At 35.7% G+C, this 21469-nt stretch overlaps 6 protein-coding genes across 6 annotated transcripts; 4 read left to right on the forward strand and 2 right to left on the reverse strand.

The window, feature by feature from the left end:
* Positions 1-29: 29 nt before the first annotated feature.
* On the reverse strand, positions 30-1302 carry PKNH_1238300 (conserved Plasmodium protein, unknown function; the record flags this gene model as incomplete). The annotated part of the gene is made up of 4 exons (XM_002260397.1): positions 30-266; positions 400-547; positions 833-1030; positions 1202-1302. The coding sequence occupies 4 exons, from the start codon at positions 1300-1302 to the stop codon at positions 30-32; spliced, it is 684 nt and encodes a 227-aa protein (XP_002260433.1).
* Positions 1303-2130: 828 nt separating this feature from the next.
* Positions 2131-5013, reverse strand: PKNH_1238400 (heat shock protein 90, putative; the record flags this gene model as incomplete). Its single annotated transcript, XM_002260398.1, has 1 exon — positions 2131-5013. One exon carries the CDS (start codon positions 5011-5013, stop codon positions 2131-2133), a length of 2883 nt encoding a protein of 960 aa, XP_002260434.1.
* Positions 5014-6438: 1425 nt separating this feature from the next.
* Positions 6439-7641, forward strand: PKNH_1238500 (pre-mRNA-splicing factor CWC24, putative; the record flags this gene model as incomplete). Its single annotated transcript, XM_002260399.1, has 1 exon — positions 6439-7641. One exon carries the CDS (start codon positions 6439-6441, stop codon positions 7639-7641), a length of 1203 nt encoding a protein of 400 aa, XP_002260435.1.
* A 2040-nt stretch (positions 7642-9681) lies between these two features.
* Positions 9682-10862, forward strand: PKNH_1238600 (dephospho-CoA kinase, putative; the record flags this gene model as incomplete). The annotated part of the gene is made up of 2 exons (XM_002260400.1): positions 9682-10376; positions 10733-10862. The coding sequence occupies 2 exons, from the start codon at positions 9682-9684 to the stop codon at positions 10860-10862; spliced, it is 825 nt and encodes a 274-aa protein (XP_002260436.1).
* A 1048-nt stretch (positions 10863-11910) lies between these two features.
* Positions 11911-17430, forward strand: PKNH_1238700 (gamma-tubulin complex component, putative; the record flags this gene model as incomplete). Its single annotated transcript, XM_002260401.1, has 1 exon — positions 11911-17430. One exon carries the CDS (start codon positions 11911-11913, stop codon positions 17428-17430), a length of 5520 nt encoding a protein of 1839 aa, XP_002260437.1.
* Positions 17431-18716: 1286 nt separating this feature from the next.
* Positions 18717-21290, forward strand: PKNH_1238800 (poly(A)-specific ribonuclease PARN, putative; the record flags this gene model as incomplete). Its single annotated transcript, XM_002260402.1, has 1 exon — positions 18717-21290. The coding sequence occupies one exon, from the start codon at positions 18717-18719 to the stop codon at positions 21288-21290; it is 2574 nt and encodes an 857-aa protein (XP_002260438.1).
* Positions 21291-21469: the final 179 nt, after the last annotated feature.

Here is a 21469-nt window from a genome sequence, read left to right on the forward strand (position 1 = left end):
TAAAAAAAGAAAGTCACAACTGAATGATGTTAACTTTTTGTCCAGGAAGATACAATTGTTTCCAACTTGAGAAAAATTTTATCTACCTTTTTAAAAAATTTATCATCGTTTATCCTTCGTTTCCATAGATAAAAAATTCTCTGCTTTTTTCTTAACATGTGATAACGACGTGCCTTTTCAAATTTGTTTTCCACTTTTTTCGCAGTTAAGTTAAGCCATTTGTAAAATGTACTCGTCATAATTTCATCAATTCTTTTTTTTTTTATCTAAAAAAAAATTGAATAAATAATTAGGTAAAAAAAAAAAAAGACTTTGTGTGTATAAATGCACGCATTACGAAATCGTGTGCACAAATTAACGTTTTGACAAATTCATGTGGGTAAATGCCTTAGGCTGTACTTTTAAGTATGCTCCTTCTGTGGCCAAGAATTTATTTTTGATAATTTGGAAAAAGCGGAATTTTGCCATTCTCCTCTGTTTTGCGTCAATGAAACGGGCGATAGACTGGGCAACACATTTTGACAACTTGCTTGAGCATTTATGTTTTCTGTTTTGGAAAGGAAAAAAAGAAATTAAAAAATAAGCACTCGCAAATGTTCCGCACACAACATAGACGCAGTTGCGACAATTTTTTTTTTTTTTTTTTTTTTGAAGCATGAACAGAACATATAAGTAAAAAGGGGGAATTCGGCTCTTGCACAGAAAGGGAAAAATGTCTTAACATGTGGCTCAAAAAAAATGTACAGCGGAAGGAAGAAAAGATAGACACATGTAACATCAGCTGTGGCATTCTTTCTGTGTACACATTTTTTTATACGCATTTTAGGTTTACAGAAAGGATAGAAAAACGAGTTTCCTCCTTCTCCGAAGATCACTTAATTTAAGAACGCAGAGAAGGCTCTGCATTTTATAATAATCATTTGTAATTGCAGAAAATGCTCGTCTTTTCAGATTAGTGCGATAGTAGTCCTTAACAACTTTTAAAAGTTTGGCATGCTCTGCTTTGTCTTCTTCTATTTTTTTCTTTTCCCTAAAGTGTTATTTTAAAGGTGTAGAAACGGTTGTGTGTGGAACGCAGCTGCTTATTTTTGCTCACTTTTCCTCATCTTTGCTTAAATTTATTATTTTATTATTATTATATTTTTTTTCTCTTCACAAATCAAGTTCAAATTTTCCCATTTCCCCCCCCTTCCCTTCGTACAGTATATTATTAAATTGGATCCTTTTGGTCGGTAATAGCTTATTGGGGGAATTGTTCCCTTGTACATTTTGCTCCTTAATTTTATCGATGAATTTTTGCATCTTTTATGAACAGCTATGTATACGCATTCGCACGGGGGCAGACGATGTTGTTTTGAAAGGAGGTCTCTACGTTATTGTCCCGAGGACAGTATAATGCATTTCTTAAAAGTGTATATACCAACTTGCACAAGGAACGAAAACTGCTATACTTTGAACATGTCCAAAGGGGATGCGCAATTTGAGGAAGCTTACCCACTTTTTGATAAGTGCGAGGGGTATTAGTTAATCTTTTATTAAAAAAAATTACTTAAAACTTAAAAAAAAAAAAAAAAAAAAAAAAAAAAATTCAATAATAAATTGCGTTGGAACTGTCCAAACGTTTGAAAACATTTGTAAGATAAAGGAGAATGTGTAAATTTTAAATGTGAAGAGGAGGAATATGCATTTATTCTACAAGTGGAGGAAAAAAAATAAATAAATAAATAAATAAAATGCATATAAAAATGTTCACACATTATACACAGAATTAAAATTTCAGAGTTGATTTAATTCTTAATTTTTAGTAAGGATTATTAAAAAAAAAAACAATTTGGAAAATTTACAGAGAAGGTACCTATAAAATACACGCGTGAAAATTCCAAATGAATTTCCGAGAATAAAACAAGGTTCACAAAATGATATACATATATTTATCACTCTAATGATTAGACAAATGAATAAAACTTAACTTGGAGAGCTGACTTCGGAAAATATACATACCTGTAATTTCCCTCGATTCAGTTATGTGGAACGTGTATGCACATACACAGCCTCCCATATGTGCATTTAAAAAATGGTTGATAATTAACGTGGCCAATTAGCAGCCTACTCGTCCTGTATGCGTCCGCATCATAAGATGGTTTTGTCTGAGCCGCTAAACATTTTGTCATTAAAAATGCTTCGATCAATGTTGTACAAGTTTGAATCCAGGCTGTTCATATTATTTCCATTCAGGGTGCTATCGCGTAAGGCGTCTGCACTTATGTTGCTCGCATTTGCACTTGCACTTGTACTTGCACTTGTACTTGCACTTGTACTTGCACTTGCATTTGCATTTGCATTTGCATTTGCATTTGCGTTGTCTCCGTCCAAGCCGTCTAAATTGCTAGCTGTCAATCTTTCTTCCCCGGGCCCACCCTCGCTGCTTGCGTCTGCGTTGGGTTCACTTAATCCGAGGGACTCACTTGAACTGTTTGGATTGTCAAGCGGTGGGCTCTTCTCTCCTGTGCTGTCCAAAGTTGAATTGCCCTGAGCTGAATTTGAAGCCTGTTCAGAACTGCTAGAAGAACTACTTTCTGAAGGTTTGTCATCCAGATTTCCCTGAACATTCATCAAATAAGTCTGGGCATTTTTTTCCATCATTCCTATCACCCGTTTTGCAAAAAGACCAGTGTCATCAATGGTATATCCCCCCTGCATGGAAGCAATGTCAAATATCTGTTCTGCAATTTCTGAATTTTGCGAATTCATTTTATCTATTTGTATTAAATGATTTAACTGTTTGATAATGTAGTGGTTTGGGTTAATTTCTAACACTGGTTGGTTGGCAGACTGTCCACCAAACATTTCATTTTCTGACATTCCTTGCGCGGTGGCTTGCTGTTTCATGTACTTTTGCATGGATGGGGATATCCCCATTTCTCCTTGAACTAACAAAGCAGGAGAGTTGATCAACCTGTCGGAAATGCGCACTTCGTGCACTTTGTGAGAAAATTTGTTATGTAGCCATCTGCATAATATTTCGTATTTCATTTTTAGCTTATCCAGACTATCCGTTTGGTTTTTATCGTTTTCTTTTTTTAACTTCAAGTCCGCTTTGTTCACATCCAGCACATCGTATCCTTTGTATTTATTCACAGTCAGGGAAGACAAACAAAATTCATCTATCGGCTCTAGGGAGAAAAGGACATCATAATTTAGTGCTTTCAATTTTTCCAAAGAGGGGGAATTCTGCGCTGTTTTTTTATTTTCCCCGGAAATGTAATAGATACACTTCTGATCCGTTTTCATATTTTCTATATATGTATCTAAATCGATTTTTTTATCTCCACTATTGATGGAATAAAATTCAACTAGAGAGGCGATTTCTTCCTGATTTTCTTTATCCTCCACGACTCCAATTTTAAGATATTTTCCAAAGGTGTTGAGAAATTTATTCCATTTTTCTCCTCCGGTTTCTTTAAGTCCTTTCATCATGCTGATACTTTTAAGAACAATTCTTTTGTTGATAATGGAAAGCATTTTTGACTTTTGTAGAATTTCTCTTCCCACATTTAGGGGCAAATTTTCACTGTCTACAATACCCCTTAAAAAGGTTAACCATCTAGGTATAGATTCTGAAAATTTATCATTTATGAAAACTCGTTTGACGTAGAGCCGAATTCCTCTTGATTCTTCATCAAACATATTTTTACTCAGTTCCCATGGAAGCGATCCTGGAATGTATAAAATGGAATTGAAAGAGATTTGCCCTTCTACGTTAAAGTGCACATAGGCTAACGGATCATCATATGCCTTGAAGGTGTTTTTATAAAAGCTATAATAATCATTTTCAGTTAGCATTTTTTCATCTTGTTTCCATATTGGTAACTGCACGTTAATTTTTTCCCATTCGTGATATCTTTTTGTGATCGTTTTCATTTTCATTTTATCTCCATCTTTTAGGGACACTGAATCATCTGGAACTCTTTCATAATCAATTTTTTCTGACCATATTTCAATGGGGAATTTAATAAATTCCGAATATTTTTTGATTAATTCTTTTAACTTATAATCTTCCAAATATTCATCGCACTCTTCTTTCAAATGTAAGACAATTTTTGTTCCACTCGATTTTATGTCTTCATATTCCTGTTCATACTTTTTTATTTCGTTAACCATAAAGCTTCCATTGAGATCAGAGAACCATCTAAAAATTGTATTTTCTTTCTTTGTGAATACTTCCACTTTTTTGGACACCAGAAAGGAGGAGTAGAAACCAACTCCGAACTGTCCAATTAGGTTACTATCTGCCTTCCCTTCTTCAATTTGTTTCAAAAATTTGGCAGTCCCAGATTGGGCAATCGTCCCTAAGTTGTTAATGAGTTCATTTTTGTCCATACCAATACCATTATCTGTAATGGTTAGTGTTTTAGTTTCTTTATCTGGTTTGATTTTTATGATTAGTTTTTTTACTTCATCAACTTGTTCTTTATTTTCTACCTCTCCTTCTTTTTTAACTCCCTCAGGATCAGATTTTTCCATGTCATCTTTTGCTACTCCCGGAGAGTTGGCTATATTTTGTGCTTCTTTCATTTGTTTCTCATTTTGTAGTATTATCCTTTTCTTGTCACAAGCATCCGAGGCGTTCGAAATTAGCTCCCTGAGAAATACATCTTTATCCGTGTATAAGGAATTGACTATTATATCCATAACTTTATTCACCTCTGCTTTGAAATTGTATTTTTCCACAGGAGAACTCTCTGATGACATGTCCTCCCTAATTGTCTTCACGTCATCATTGAAGCTGTTTAATGAATTTCCCTTCAGTTTCTGTTTTTTAAAAAACGTTTTATTTATCCTATTATCTATGTTGTACCTACTAGCATTTTTGTAATTCAATATGTAGTTTAATTTTTCTGCATTCCGAGCTGTATTATAAGCTTCTGTAACATCATTTGGTTTTAGGAGGGCAACAACAAAAAGGAGGCACAGCATTAGTTTTATTTTGTTCGCGACACGAGCATTTTGCATTTTTCACAGATTCACGTTCTGTTTTTCTGTTCAGAGAAAACGTGTTGGGGTGAAGGCGTCCTATACATTACACTACACCAGCTTGCCCTCCGCACGAAAGGTGTGAGAATGTAAAAACATGTATGCACGTGCGTATAGGTAAAATATGATTACGCGAAGGAAAGTAAAATTTACAAGCAGTTGCTCATTAGTAACCTTTGCCAGATTTTACACATGTTTCTTCGTGACATAATTTTTTTGCTGGAATTCTGTTGTGGGTTAAGGGTTAAATGTGGGCAGGTAGGCGCGCGAACTTCTGATAAGTTTCACGTTCTGTTTTTTTATTATCCCTATTTGGAAGGCGTTTTTTGGAAGTATTAAATTCTTCTTGACATTTCCTCAGGTGTAAACATTTGGTTAACACTTGTTAATTCTGCTAAATTTTCTAATTTTGCTAGTTTTGTTAATTTTTCCTATTTGCTTATTTTTCTTTTGTGCTATCGCATAACGTTCCACATGAGGCGCTTTTTCGAATCCGCGTCGAATGGGCGGCGGCTTCTAACGCCTCTTTTAACGCTTTTTTTTTTTTTTTTTTTTTTTTTTTTCCCTTTCCTCAGTTTACAATCCCCAAGATCATTTAATTGGATACTTTTTTTTTGGCATTATTAGTCTGCTCCAAAGAATTGGAATGAACAAACTTGACAAGTGATTGGCCCCAAATGAAGCCAACTTTGTAATACAAAAAATGCATGCTTGCGCGAATTTCCAGCAGGCACAGAGAAAAAAGTTAAAGAAGTGAAGTTTTAACGTGCAAATTAAAACACACGTAGGAAATGAATATATAAATATATGAATATACGAATTCCAACAGGAGAATAGCAAGAGGAAGGTGAAAGTACCTTAACGGAAACCTTTGGCCACAGTTTCTGATAAAATTGAACAAGAAAACCGAGCAAAATTAATAGCCCTATGGACAGTTGATGAGAAAATTGCACAAATGCATTCTTTTTTTTGGAGATGTCCCTTTATTCCTTTAAAAAGGGAATCACTTTTTCATGAAGACTTGCAGTTTGTTCGAAATTTACCAAACTTAGTAGAATAAATTGTTTGTTTTGCACATACGCGCAGCCTTGAAGTTACGTGGAGCGAATAGGAACTGGGAGATAAGCACAAGGAAGGTAGCACCGAAAAGGAAGTGACAAGAAACGTGGCAGTAGCAGCGGGAAAAGATAGAAGAAAGCCCAACTGCATGTAAGAAGCACCAATCGCGCTACACACAAAAAACAAAAAAAATAGGAAGTTATCAGAGCCCGCCTTGCTGATGAAGAATTGCGCATGGATGGAAATCACACATCGGTGGACCGCTGCAGACAGGTCGTTCACTCAGTAGAGTATTTCACCATCTACATGTAAGCATTTAGTATTTCATAAACAGTAGGGGGGAAAATGTTTAGGAAGAGAACCATAAGTAACTTAAAACATCGAAAGAAAACGGAGGACATAAAGAATGAAGAAGAAAATAGCGGTGAAGAAAAAAAAGTCAAAAGGGAGGAAAATCCAAATGATGAAACACTAGATAGCATTAATGAAAAAGGCGATCTACACGAAAGAAAAGGCAGTAATGATAATGATGATGAAGATGATGTGGTGTGTAAATTTTTGTTCAAAAAAAAATTAAAAAAGTTGAATGAGGAAAACAATTTGCATTTAAAAAGGAAACACAAAATGATGATACAATCAAAGAGTGAAGACGTTAAAGAGCCCAATATAACAGAAGATCGGGTGTACAAGGGGGATTTCACCGTTTCGAAAAATTATGGCTCGTACGATATAGACGAAGACTCTAAGAATGACTATAGGGCTAGAATGGAAAGGAACATCGAAATAGGAGAAGAAATACTAAAGGGGAACTTAAAGGACAATGTTTATAGAGGAAAAGATGCTCACGAAAAAGCTCTGATGATTAGCAAAGATAGCTTGGCCAAAAATAAGTACACAGGATTGTATGGCCCGGTACGGAATAGCGGTGCGAATGTGAGAGTCACCCTAAGGATTGACTATGAACCGTGTATATGTAAGGACTACAAAGAAACGGGTTATTGCGGATTTGGAGATACGTGCATTTTTTTACACGACAGAAGTGACTACAAAAGTGGGTGGAAAATTGAACAGGAGTACGAGGAAAAGCGAAAGCGAAATGAAGCTCTCCGAAAGGAAAAATTAGAAAAATGGAACGAAAAAATGTTGCGAAAGTTAAAAGAAAGAGAGGAAATATTGGGTAGCTGTGAAGATGGGGGCGATGGGGAACACGGGAAAAATGCGCAAATTGAAGGAGAAAATAATGGAGGGGAATCCCCAGACTTATCCGCTGTTTCTTCCTGCACAGAAAAGGAAAACTCTGACAGCGACTCAAGTGATGGCGAAAATAATCTCCCATTTGCTTGCATAAAATGCAAAAAGAAATGGAAGCTCGAAATGAATCCAAGTGTCACAGAATGTTTCCATTACTTCTGCGAAAAGTGTTTCATTGAAATGTTTCAGAAGAATAAGAAATGTTTCAAATGTGGATTGCAGTTAAATGGAATTATGAATGTGGCCCATAACATTGTTGACATTCTGAATAAAAAAAAGTGTCCGAAAAAAAATTAACTCTTTTTTTTCTTTTTTTGAGCACAGTAACAGTGCTGTTTTACACAGACCATTTGACGCAGTTCAATTCTGTTTCCCTTTTTTAGTGGTCTATCTATTAAAGCAGCTATTCGAATGATCGATTTAAGGGAAGATAAAAGAGAAGGCCTATCTATTCATGTGCATACGTGTTTTGATGAATGAATAACCCACTTCAGTTTTATTCCCTCTCCCCCCCTGAGAACCGCTTATACGAGATAAAGTCCTTTATGCGCCTGCCTACGTAGTGTGGTCAGTCCGCGCAGTCATTTTATCATTACTGTATCGCGATTATATCATTATTTTACTATTTTATTTTTATTGAATTGCTCTTTGGTATTTTAATTTTTTTTTTTTTTTTTTTTTTTTTTTTTGTTTTGGTGGAATAAATATATTTTTTTTGCTCTTCGTATTATGAGCATAATTGTCCACGCAGACATGAACACACAAAATATGTATTCATTTTTTACGTTACTCCAACTTGCACTATTTTAACAACCCTGTGTTTAGTGTTTGTCATCGCAATTTCGTTTCACAAACATTATTTGTTTTTAACACATGTGTCAACGTGATGTATATGTTAGCTTCCTTTTTTTTTTTTTTTTTTTTTTTTTTTTTTAGTTATAAAGCAGTAGTAAATACGTTTTATTTTGTTGACCACGTTTAAATTTCCTACTTGCGACTTTAGGAAAAAAATTGACGCTAACGATAATTAACACTCCTTTTTTTTTGTTCGTTCTCCATTGGAAGAGATCGCGAATGCTGACGTGGGAATATGTATGAATGAAAGTGAACATAACGTGGCACAGCATAGTGTAGCATAGCAGCCGTGTCGATTTTGCATATCCAACACGCATATGGGTTAATGAAGTATGCACTGTTATTGTACGTATGTAGGCAATTGTGTACATATGGAAAAACGTGATTTTTTATTTTACATTTTTTAATCGCGCGCGTGTAGTACTACTTTTCCATTTCGTTAAATGAAATAATTAAAATTATAATCAAAGCTATGAAGTGTATGTTGTGTACTTAAAAAAAAATCCACATTCAAACGATTATATTTTATTTTTACAAATTATTTTTTTTTTTTTTTCCAATATTTAAAAAAAAAAAAAAAAATACCATTCACGGTTAATAAACAATATGCATAAAGCATGAATATGTGTGATTTTATCATATTTTATAAGAAAAAAAAAATAATAAAATAAAATAAGGAAATGCATATAAAAGTACGCTTTATGATATAACTACGCACACGTTGAAGCATTACGCATGTTAGTATGACGAGTTTAACCCCTTATGAATATCTTTTTTTTTTTTTTTTTTTTTTTTTTTTTTTGCTCCATTTCGTCATGTGATTAATGATAAATGAAACGCACAGTGCTATAGATCGTCAGTCACATTGTATCAGTCCATTTCGAGTGATTTGTTTTTGTGTTTCGAACGTGTGATTTCCGTGTTGAGGAGTACACTTTCGTACGTACATGCGTACACCCGTACATAAGTATATATATGTGCACATGTGTATGCAACGCGTTAATTCCTTTTTTTTTTTTTTTTTTTAAACTCCTACATGTATGTACACTCACATGTAAACGTTTCACGTCTGGCATGTCCCCCTGTAAATTTATGCACACGATAGACAAAACAGAAACGGATTTTTCTTTGCTGTGTACTTGTACCCTTTGTAGTGTGAATAGCCCATTTTTGAACAGGAAAAGATTTACAAATATTGCCAGAGTGATTTAGTAGTATAAGGGTAGGTTCATCGGAAGAATAAGGGGACGCTCCTTTGTGTACGCATTCTCCAAATAAAAAAAAAAAAAAAAAAAAAAAAAAGTAGAAAAAAGAACTGAATCTGAATCGGAAGCGGGAGAAGGTGATCTGCAACGGAGAGCGGCCAAGAACAACCGCGACGAAGAACCACGACGCGCAGACAAACCGCAGAAGTGATCAGCCAAAACAATCGCCGCGCAGAAACAAAAAAAAAAATATGACTCTAACAGGAAGGAGACAATTATGTTTTTAACATTCTTTTTGGACAAATGTATTCCATGTTTCCTGGCACTAGGTTCCATTCCTATTGGGTTTATAAATAGAAAAAACAAATTCAAGAAGATAGAAAATCACAAATATGCCCTAGTTAGCACAATAGTTATGAACAGCTTCTTAATTTATATAAATAAGTTTTTCGGTCTATTAGGAATTTTTAATTTTTTCTTGGGGAACTATCTATGTCTAATCGGTATCACAGGTGGAATTGCAGTGGGGAAGTCAACATTTTGTAATTTTCTAAAAAAAAAAGACGTGGTTGTCATTAATGCAGACGAAATAACGAGCCAGATATACAAAAAGGGATCAACATGTTACAAAAAAATTTTGAAGCATTTTGGAGAGGAAATCTTGAACAATGACAAGACTATTAACAGAACCTTGCTACGAAAAATTGTTTTTAACAATGAGGAAAATGTTAAGTACATCAATAAAATCACCCACACGTATATAATAATACAGATAATTAAGGAATGTTTAAAGTATAAATTTCTGTACTTTAAATATAATGTAGCGATAGAGGCGCCTCTGTTAATTGAAACTAAACTGTACTTATTGACAAGTCCTGTTATACTTCTTAAATCGTCCGTAAAGAATCAGATAACGCGTATATTATCTCGGGACAAAAACTGCACATACGACACGGCAATGAGCATAATAAAGTAAGGGTTGTAAAAGGGATTAGCTTTTTTTAGGACCTCCGATTTGGTCCGGTGCACTGTTTAATGCATATAAGAGGTTCTATATGTAATAAATACGTATGTGCCTATTTTTTCGCGTGTTTCTCCTTTTTATGAGCCAATGTGCTGATATGCTGATGTGTTTCTATGCTGTGCGGCAAAAATGCATGTTCACATGTATTGCAATACGCACTTCCCCTCTTTTTCTTAATAAACACGGAAAAGTATACAGCTCCACGTTCGCGTGAGTGTGCATACGTATGTAGGAGAGTCCATAGTTCTGTGAATTTATGGAATCACTTTTATTTCCATTCCCCCCCCCCCCCACTTTTCCGCAGAAACCAGTTACCAACGGATGAGAAAATAAAGTACGCAGACATTATCATAAACAATGATGGGGATTTATTAGACCTGCAGATGAAATGCGACGTGGTTTATAACAAATACTTAAAAAGTTTTTTCTTTTAATTCGTGCACGTTGTCTACGTAGGAAAGCATAAAAATTTGTCGGCACGAGAAGATACACGTGAAAGTGCCAACTCTCATTTTTCCTCCAAAAATGTAGAGAATATCTTTTTCCCTTCAATGCGTAGGTATGGTACATTTGTATATACCCTTATGTACATACGGCACATATGTATCCGTAGAAGCTGCGAAAATGCGTAATTTGCATTCATGAATTGTAAAGATAACTGATTTTTGAGACCCCATTTTTATTTACACATTTTTCCCCATACTTTAATTCCTATTCGCTTTTTGCTTCGTATTGGATTTTAATTTTAAAATTATGTAATGAATTTTTCTTTTCTTTTTTTTTTTTTTTTTTGTGTAATTTTTTTTTTAAATCTTTGACGCCATGTTGAAGTTTTGTTACTACTAAATTTTTTTTTTTTTCTTCTTCTTTACGAATATTGAATATTTTCCCCAAATTGTTACTTAGTAAACTATTTTTACTTTTTCGGAATTTGTGTAAACCTCTAAATGTAAGAAAAAATATTATCTTAGCACCACGGACCGGTGTCCTGGTATAATTCCCTGAATGTGTAAAAAAGCCGCAGGGGACTTTAACATCCCACTTTAACTATAAAAAGTTATTTACACGAAAAAAAAAAAAAAAAAAAAAAAAAAAAGTCCACTTAAAAAGGAAGATTAAAAGGGAAAAAAAAAAAAAAAAAAAAAAAAAAAAAAAATAGATGAAGCGGGCTTTTTAAATATTAGAAAAGGGAACAAATCGGCATAGTGACAAAACAAGGAAAAAAACAGAAAATGAAAAAAGCACCCGAAGAGGCACAACTGTGGGAAGCCCGAGCTTATGAACGTTTATGAGGTAGCTCCCAGTGTCCCCAAATCAACCAAATCTTTTTCATGATGTCACTCTTAAGTCGCATTTGTGTACCTTCGTACATATGCGCACGCAAGGATATTCCAACATAAAAGCATAGTTACCTACGTGCATGTGCGCGTTTACGTATTTCCGTCCCACCCACCCCCTTGAAAAATTACACCTCAAGGCAAGATGATCCATGAGATTATACTTAGCCTTATAGGCCAAACGGGGGACATCATAATTTTAGCGGATAAAAGGAGAAATAAAACGAAAAAGGAAAGTAACTTAAATATAGATGAATACTGCTTTGAAGTAAATAACAACATTCACATTTTTCTAAACTCGGAAATAAAAATAATCAACGACATTGTACAGTTGGGCTACTATTTTTATGTGATGAATATCTTCTGCTTGCTGGTTAAGAAGAATACGATTTATAAGAACCTAACGCATGTGCACAAATTTAACAAGTTAAGTGAAGAGAGAAAAGGAAGGACGGGAAAAAGTGGCACGAGAGAAAGAGTGCAAAGAGATGAAGACATCTCCAGCACTGCAAGTACCTCGTCCAACAGTTCCTCCTACGAATCATCTTCTGACAACGAATCGGAAGACAGTAATAATTTGAAGAATTCTCCCCAGAAAAGACAAAACGAAAAAAAAAAACAAATAGATAACTACTTTGGTGTAATTTTAAAAAATATCAAAAGCTTAAATAGTGTAAGTCCGTATGGGTATTACGCAAATGGCATAGGGAACGAAATAAGTAAATTCATGAGGAGGTATATGAAGAAAATTAGCGAGATCGAAGAATACATAAATAACAACAGCAACACCCCATTAACGCAAATTTTAACCATGTTAGAAAAAAACAGAGAAGAAATTATCATAATTATAAACATTATAAAAAATTATCTAGAATTTCAAAAGAAGGAAGAACAAAATGTGCTGGAAGGAGAAAATAGAAACAAAACAAAAGAAATTATGGACTACCTATACGAAAATTGTTTGAGCGGAAATTCGCGAATTAAAGGTATATATCACAGATATTTCAAAAGTTTAGGGAAAATCTTACTCCATCAAATATTTTCCTGGATACTTTATGGCCAACTCCTAGATCCGTATTACGAATTCTTTATCCAAAAAAGGCAATTCATCTACTCTGATGATAAAAAGATTTTTCTCTCCCCCGAAGAGTTGTATGAAAATTTAACATTAACCAATGTCCAGAGTTTGAATTTTGAATGGAACTACTTATTCTTTCAATCCGTTTCAAATTTGCCTGAATGCTGCATAGACAAGGTAGTTGGTCGTAAAATCCTTTTCATAGGCAAGTCAATTCGTATACTAATTAGGAGCAATAAATGGAACACCAGCGATATTGTGAAGCTTTTCCCGATCACCAAAATTTTGTCCAAAGCTTTTGATGAAGCTTCACCAACTGCGGGATATGAACAAGTTGCAAATTTCGATCAGGTGACCAGCTCAATGAATCCTTACAACGGTGTAGGAAGCGAAAACGCGTTGAAGAGGGCAAACGGTGTGGGTACAAGGAAGGGTGAATCTATGTCCAACACGAACGACTACTTACATTCTTTAAACATTTCCAGTTCGGACAGTTCTGACTTCCCCGATGAATATTCCTCCGAAGGTAATATAGATGAAAATATAAATTTGTACTGTAAAGAAATATTCGATATTACTATAGAAAAGATAAGAAGCATCATAGCATACAAGTTGTGGAAATATATAGTGAAGGATATAAACTTGATTAAAATTTTCGATCTGTTTAGGGATATTTATTTACTGAACAATGGAGATTTTTATGATTATTTTTTAGAGAAGTCCTGGTCTCTGATGCATACGCCCCCGAATTCTAAAAATGAAATTCTGCTGAAAGTGGTGGCATGGAAAAACTCATCCCTGTCAGTAGAAGAGTACTGCAAAGGCAAGTATGAAAATAAGGACAAGTTAGTTTTGGAGAAATATGAAGATGATGTACTATTCGGAGGAAATATGGGAGGATTAAATGAGTGCACCTTTTTAAATAGCACAAATGGATACCATTTTGACAGTGATAATTCGGAAAATATTATTTCGAAATATTTCTACCCAAGAATATCTTACAAAAAATTTTCATACGATTCATTCGAAAGGGAAAAGTATGAAAACTTGGTACTAGGTGGCATGTGCTATATGTATGACAAGAAGATCGTTTTAAATGATTTTTTCAGAGGTATACAGACTTTGAGCAAAAAAAAGTACTACGATTATGATAACGTGTTCAGTGTGTGTGTCAACAATTATCGGCAACAGATACTTAGGGGGTTTAAGCATGGCTTTGATTTTTCTGTAAATTTTAACAATTTTTTTGACAACAAAATTGCTGACATAGGTAGTAATAATGGGGAAAACATGAAAGGTGCGAGTGTGAGTGGTAATACTAAAGAGGATTTTGCAGAGGAGAATTTCCTGGTCGGTTGTTGCTTTGCCTTGGTTATCCATTCAATGAAGAATCCGTTGCTTTACAAAACAGATGTGTTGCACAGTTCCTTGGGATACTGGGGGTCTCTGGGCGATTGTCTTTCTGTTGAAATAAAAGTAAAATTTTACGAAAAGGAGAATGGGGCACAGGAGGATACTTCCTCGCAACGACACGCAGGTAACCATGTTCAGTATGGAGATAACCACAACAATGTAGTACTGGGCGATGTCGAAGTGGAGGTCTCTCTCTACATAGGGGGGAAAGGCATATCCTCCTTTGTTCACAACAGCAATAGCTACACCGTGGACTACGCCAGGGAGTCCATTTTGAACAACAAACTTTGGGCAGACAATGTAAACAATGAAAAGAAGAGGTTGTACGAAGATATGGAAAACGAGGAAGGTTACTTACGAAAGAGGAATGTCAACAATGCAGATGCAGCAAATCAGGATGATCTGATGAGTGATAATGTAGAAGGAAATTCCGAAGAAGCTATAAAACAACCCGTGCTGAAAATCCAGAGTAATAAGCAGACATTTTATAATATAAATAAAAACACGTTAACGAAATTTCGAGTGCGAATTAACTGCCTGAAGCATTCCTTTAGTGTGTACATACAGAAGCTTGATGAATATAACCTTCAAGGGAATAATCCGAAAAATAAAATTAAGCCGATTATCCATATCAGAGCACTAGACATGACGCAAGCCTTCACACTCGACATCGGAAATGGTTACATAGGATTTTATACTTGCCCCATTTTATTTAAACATAAGTTGCTGAAAAAGAAAAACAAACTGAATCAGTGGTTCAAAGAGTTCTACAGTGAAACGCTGAATGCCCGCTCAAATATTTACAAGAAAAATTTTTTTAACATGGGGGATGAGAAGAATAAGGAAGCGATACAAAACGAAATGAGAAATATCAACAAAATGATTCTGTGCAGAAATGGGAATAACCAGAAGAAGGGGAAATTGGACCCAGAAATGATCAACTGCAATAGGGATAAAATGAAAAATGCGCTTTTGTTCAGTTCCCATGACTGCGCAGTGGAAATATACAAATGGTTCCACCAGTCTTACAAATCGCCAATAGAGATTCCAGAAATTGACATAGACAACGAAACACTGATATTTTATGACAAGCAGATAAATAAGAACATACAAATTCATAGTGGACTGAACCTATGGAATAATATAGAGATACATTTCAAACTCACATGGCCAATAGCTCTAATTATCAACACTAGTACTATCTACACGTACAATTCAATTTTCCAGTTTCTTTTCCTCCTGAGCAGAATTTATTACAATTTAAAAATTTTGTGTTACCATAATAGACATTTGTACAAGTATTTGAATTTTAAAAAAGGAGGGTTGTTATTTTCTCACTTGTTTTCCATTAGATATAAGATGCAATTTTTTTTTTTCCATTTAATTAAATATTTGCAAGAGGACATCATTAATTATGAGTACAAGTTGATGATTACCCAAATTCACAAATCGAAAGATTTTGAGTACACCAAGTCGATTCATGATTTATACATTTCGCAGGTAGCCACCAAGTGCTTTTTACGGGTTCAAGATATAACGAACCCTTTGCTCGAGCTCATAGACACTTCCTTCAAATTCTGCTACTTCTTCCAGTGCCTAATAGAAAACGAATTGTTCACAGATATATTAAACTACCAACTGGTGGATGAGCAGGAGAAAAACAAAACAAAAAAAGGAGACATGGCAGAAGCACAAATGAATGGCGAGCAGCATAATGACAACAATGAAGAGAAGGATAATGATTTAAATCAAGTTATTGAAAAGTTACTACAATACAATGACCTCTTTAATGAAAAGCTAGTGAGTGTCATGAACGAAATGGTTAATATAAGTTCCAACAGCAATCACGCTTACCTTGTTCACTTTCTAACTACCCTAGATTTTAACAATTATGTAACGAAGATAAAGGACTCTTTGTCGAATGCTAAATCGCTCGGTGCTTCGCTAACAGTTGGTGGAAACCAAAATGAAAAAACGCAACAGGGCTACCCAATCGAAGGGAATAAATTGGACATTGGCAACCCGGTGGGCAGCAGTCTAGTAAGTATCAGCGTACGTGATAGCAGGCGGGACAGCAACAAAAGGGACGACCACAAAATGGAGTACATAGGAATTGACAACGTGAACTCGATCGAAAATTACTACACAGGGGAGAAGGAAAATTACGCAAACAATCTGCTAAGTGGCGTATCGCACCGCATCAGCGGGGTGGATTACACGAATGAGGCAAATCAACTCGGTAGTAATAAAGACTTTTTAAAAAAGAGAGTAGTTAACAAGTTTAGCAATTTATTGCATAGCGATGTTGAGGAGAAGTGGGGCATACAGCCAAGTGGCATAAACCAGTATAGCCGAATCGGCATGTCCGAATCGGTAAACAAAAGTGTTTTAAATGGACCTCCTAGCCTCAGCCGCTACGACAGCTACAATCGCGGTGGCATCGTCAATAATAACTACAACGCATTAATTGATAAGTACTCAAACATACTGAACAGTTATATGAACAACAGCGACGCTAGTAACTCCGTTTATCAGGTTTCTCAAAATTATATGAACAATTCGCACATGGATGCATACAACACATCGTTAGATGTCGCGAAATTGAGGTACATAGGTGACGGTTCCCATGTGATAGACTCCGGCAGCGCGGGTAACGCAATCAGTGTGGGCCCTGAACTTGGTGCCACCAATTTTAATGTGCACAATTTAGACGCTGGAATAAACAACAACAATAATGTACCAGCTTATGAAAACAGCCTGGCAAGTAACATGAGCAATCTCCTGCGCAAGTTCGACGTAAACGGAAAAATGGACTTAAGCACCAAGTTGAACTTGGATAGCAAATCGAACCTGAGTCAAAATTTGTTAAGCGATAACCGCAACGCGCAGGACAGCGCGCAGGGCAACGCGCCTATGGATTTAAGCAGTCTCCATGATTTAAATATTAAGCAGAATTTCAACGTGCAGAATTTGCTGGACAACTACAACTACAGCTATAAGGGCTTCTCCGAGAAGGGTTCCTACACGGGCCATAATTTGGACCAGATGGGCAACGATAATAAGCTCACTTCTCAGAGGTATAACGTCCCTAGTGAGTCTAATTATGGCAACACCCCCATGAATTTGTATCGAAATGAAAATAGCAACATAAATGAAGTGAATCGGGAGAAATAGTGCTTAATAAAATCAATTTTTGTACAGATGGAGGGAAGCGCTAAAGTAAGTGGCAACAAAAAGCGGTGCTACTTTTAGCATCCTCAACAGTTCATTTGCCTTGTGATAGGAGATTTTTTGTATGTCTCTAGTTAGGTATGTATACTGCTATGTATACATATCTACTGATGACTGATTATTTCTCCCCCACTTTGGAACACCTTTGTTTTAGGGAGGCGCCCACATTTTCCTAACCTTTTTTTTTTTTTTTTTTTTTTTTCATTTGTGCATATATACGCATGTGTACATAAGTACCAGATCACGCACGCCTCCTTTGTTAATCCCATTTGTCTAGTTCGTTTTTTCCACTTCCTATCTGCAAACGGGAGTACCTTCATGGCGCCTGCTCCATTTCGTTTAAAATTTTTTTGTGACTGATTTTACACATTGTTATACTCTTTTTACGTTTGCGTGGGCAATGGGACCCCAAACAGATGACGAATATATATATTTTTTTTGTACCTACTTTTTGTACCTATTTTTTGTAATTACCTTTTGTATTGTTTGCGAGCATCATTTTGTGCACTTTTTTTTTTTTTTTTTTGCTTCTAATGCGAGCTGTTAGTAGCTTCCATTTCACCAAAACCCCCAAAATGACAGGCGGGAAAAAATGTTACGTGTACATGTTGGAAAGCACAAACTTACAATCTATGCATGCTAGATACCGCTTCAGCAGTAGGGTATACGAGCTGGGTTCCGTTTGTGTAGAAATTTATACAACTTTTTTTTATTCGAAAAAAATGGGAGTAATAAACTATACGGGGGAGGTTTTGTGTAATAATTGAATGGCTGCAGAAACATGCTGCATATTTTTTTTTTTAGCACATTCCGAATGAGCACTTTTGGCATTTATGTTTTCCGCATCTACAGTGAACCATGTCGTAGGCACGTAAGTGATACGACGTATGGATCGATGGCTCACTATGCCGATAGTACATGAAAGGAAAAATATTCTTTTACCCCCCCCCTTAAGTCAGGCCATAAACAGTACAAGTACGTGAGAGCTTTGCAGTAGGCATAAGTTACTCTACGCCTCAACCGCTTTTATCCCGTGGATTGTCCCCAGTTTTGTACACTTGCCAAAGGCAGAGATAGTTACAATCCCTCATGTAGGATGCAAGTCATCGACGCATATGTTTGGATCTGATATTTTTTCTAATTTTCTCATCTAATGAAGAGGTGTAAAATAAGGAAAGAATTTTTCCATTTTGCACATTGCCCCTTTTTGTAATTTGCCGTATTTTATAATGTCAAATGTAGTGAATTATTTCTTTAAAAATTTCGTTTTAAAAGAAAAAAATAAAATCCTGAAATATGGTATGTTGAAAAGAAGGTACTCGAAGATAACAAGTGTTAATGTGAATAACTGGAATGACATTCACAGGGAGATAATCCATAAAATCCGTGATAGCGATTTCGTTTCAATTGACGTGGAGTACACAGGGCTTCATCTGAAGGATGAAAGGTACATATCTATTGATTCCAGTTATGAAGCCCATTGTTATGGAGCCAAATCATTTTTCCCTTGCCAAATTGGAATTACCGTGGCTAGGAGAAATGACACACAAGGGAAGGAGAAACAGGTAGCAGGCGGAAGAGGAGAGAAAGAAAAGGAGGAGCTTAGGAAGATGAATTTACATAATATTAAAGTTTCAAGACAAGAGAATGAAAAAGTAGACCATAAGTATAGCTTAAAATGTAACCAAGAGTGGGACATATCACCCTACTGCATCTATGTTTTTCCAAAGGAAAATAAATACTTCAGCGTATCTACAACTACTCTTATTTTTTTAAAGGAAAATAATTTCGACTTTAACGAATGGATTTGTAATGGTGTTGGTTACTTAACGCCACCTGAGGAGGAAGAAAAAAAAAAATATATCTTTGAAAAGATGGACGAGCTAAGAAATTTGATGAATAAATGTAACACGAAAACAGAGGATGCCAAAGAGAAGGGCTTGGGTGACAGGAAAAAAAAAGTCGATGTAGAGAAAATTATTCAAGAAATAGAAAATTATAAAATTGTTGACGATGAGGATAAGGAAGCCGTTATTGAAATAATAAAGAAAATTGGAATTTGGCTAACGCGTGGGGATATGGTTCATCCTATGGGGAGGTTCAATCATGGAGAGGGGGATAAAACAAGCTCGGTGGAGACGGCTGACTCTGCAGATGGACGATTATTACATCAGTCGGAAAATGTGGGGGAGCCCCACTCGCACCATATCAATGCAACCTATCAACGAGGTGACAGCGCAGCGGAGGGTTGCAACAGTGTGTACACGAATTACACGAATGGACGTGAAAAGCATGAGGAAAAAAGTTCCACGTTCAGGGAAATCATTCCTGGTTCGTTAGAATATGAAAGTAATGATCATGTTAGTTCGACTGTTATAGAGAGTGATGATATCCCATTGGACGCAAACCATGTAGACGCATTCGTTGGTGGAGAAAAAAAGGGAGGTAATTTAGGCAAGGTAGGGAAAACGGAACTCCCGCCACGAGCTAACCCAAAAGATGATCCCTCGGATTGTCCTCTATACATAGAAATAGAAAACCCGTATCTACGATTACTTGCGCATACGTTAATAACGAAATATTTCAATGGCATTTTCTGCATATCTGTTAAGGTGAATGATAAAAAGCATTTAGCCATCTATCGAACGGAAAAGGATTCATACAAGGAACAAATTAAAGCATTAGAATTGGAGGTAGAAAAAATCAACCAAACAGTTGGAGTGAGGTTACTATTTGATGAAATTATAAAAAATAAAAAAATAATCATCGGACATAATTGCTTTTATGATATTCTGCACATATACCAGACGTTCTATCATGAGTTGCCAAATTCGATTAGTGTCTTTAAGAATAAATGGACAGAAATATTTCCCTACACATTTGATACAAAGTACTTGAACGAAACGAATGAATATTTATATGCACTGAATGGCCCTGCAACTTTGAAGGGGTTATGTGAATACATGGCTTCCCTAATTTCGGCTAGTAACGATTTCGATTTTGTTTTTAATTTTACGAATGGGCATTCGGACCTCCCTCAATGTTTTGTCCCTCTTGTAAAGTTAGAGGATCAGACAAATGATGATGCAGTGGGTAATGTTCCTGGCAACGTAGCTAGGTACGCTTCCTTTGATGGAGAAAATGAGGTAAAGAATCACGCAGATAATGGACATAGTAACAATAGGGGTGATAACGAAAAGGACAGGATGTGTCCAAATGGAACAGAATTAGTGTCCCCCCAAGGAAGAAATCAAGATTTTCATGTAAATGCCAAAACGAGTGATGAACATAATGCCGGTTATGATAGCCTCCTAACATGCCTCCTTTTCATATTTCAGTGTCACTATATTTTGAGAAAAAATAATATGATGTGGAAAAATATTTACTTCACTAAAGCAAAAAGCGCGAACGGAAGTGCGAACGGAAGTGCGAACGGAAGTGCGAACGGAAGCGCAAACGAAAGCGCGAAATCATTTTTTGATATTTTTTTAACTATGTGCAATAAAATAAAAATTGTAAAAACGCAACCGAATGTGGTATCGCTAACTAGTTCGGAAAACTACGAAATGGCGAGACATTTTTACATGTATGATTATCCAAGCTATTTTAAAAAATGGGAAATCATGAAGATCTGGTCCCCCATTTGGATTTCCCTAAGTAAGGTAGATGACCAATCCTGCTGGATAATAGCTAAAAGTGACGACGACGCCAAAAATATTAAAATGATATATAAGATGTTGCAGAACCCGCAGTTCAAGTTGTGCACCTATGAGGAGTACATAAACAAGTTTAAGTCCAAGTAGACCGATCAGCCTTTGTCAAGTGCTTGTGCGGTCCCTTTTGTTGGTATGCCCACCTTTACACGCCCCCGTGCGTATTATTTGTGTATCTACTATTTTTTGCCCCCCCCTTTTAATTTCACAAACCATTTCCTAAATTTTAATAATTTGTTTAAATTTTTACTTCCATTTTGTGTAACTGC

Source organism: Plasmodium knowlesi (assembly GCF_000006355.2).
Source record: "Plasmodium knowlesi strain H genome assembly, chromosome: 12".
In the NCBI taxonomy this organism is placed as follows: Eukaryota; Apicomplexa; class Aconoidasida; order Haemosporida; family Plasmodiidae; genus Plasmodium; species Plasmodium knowlesi.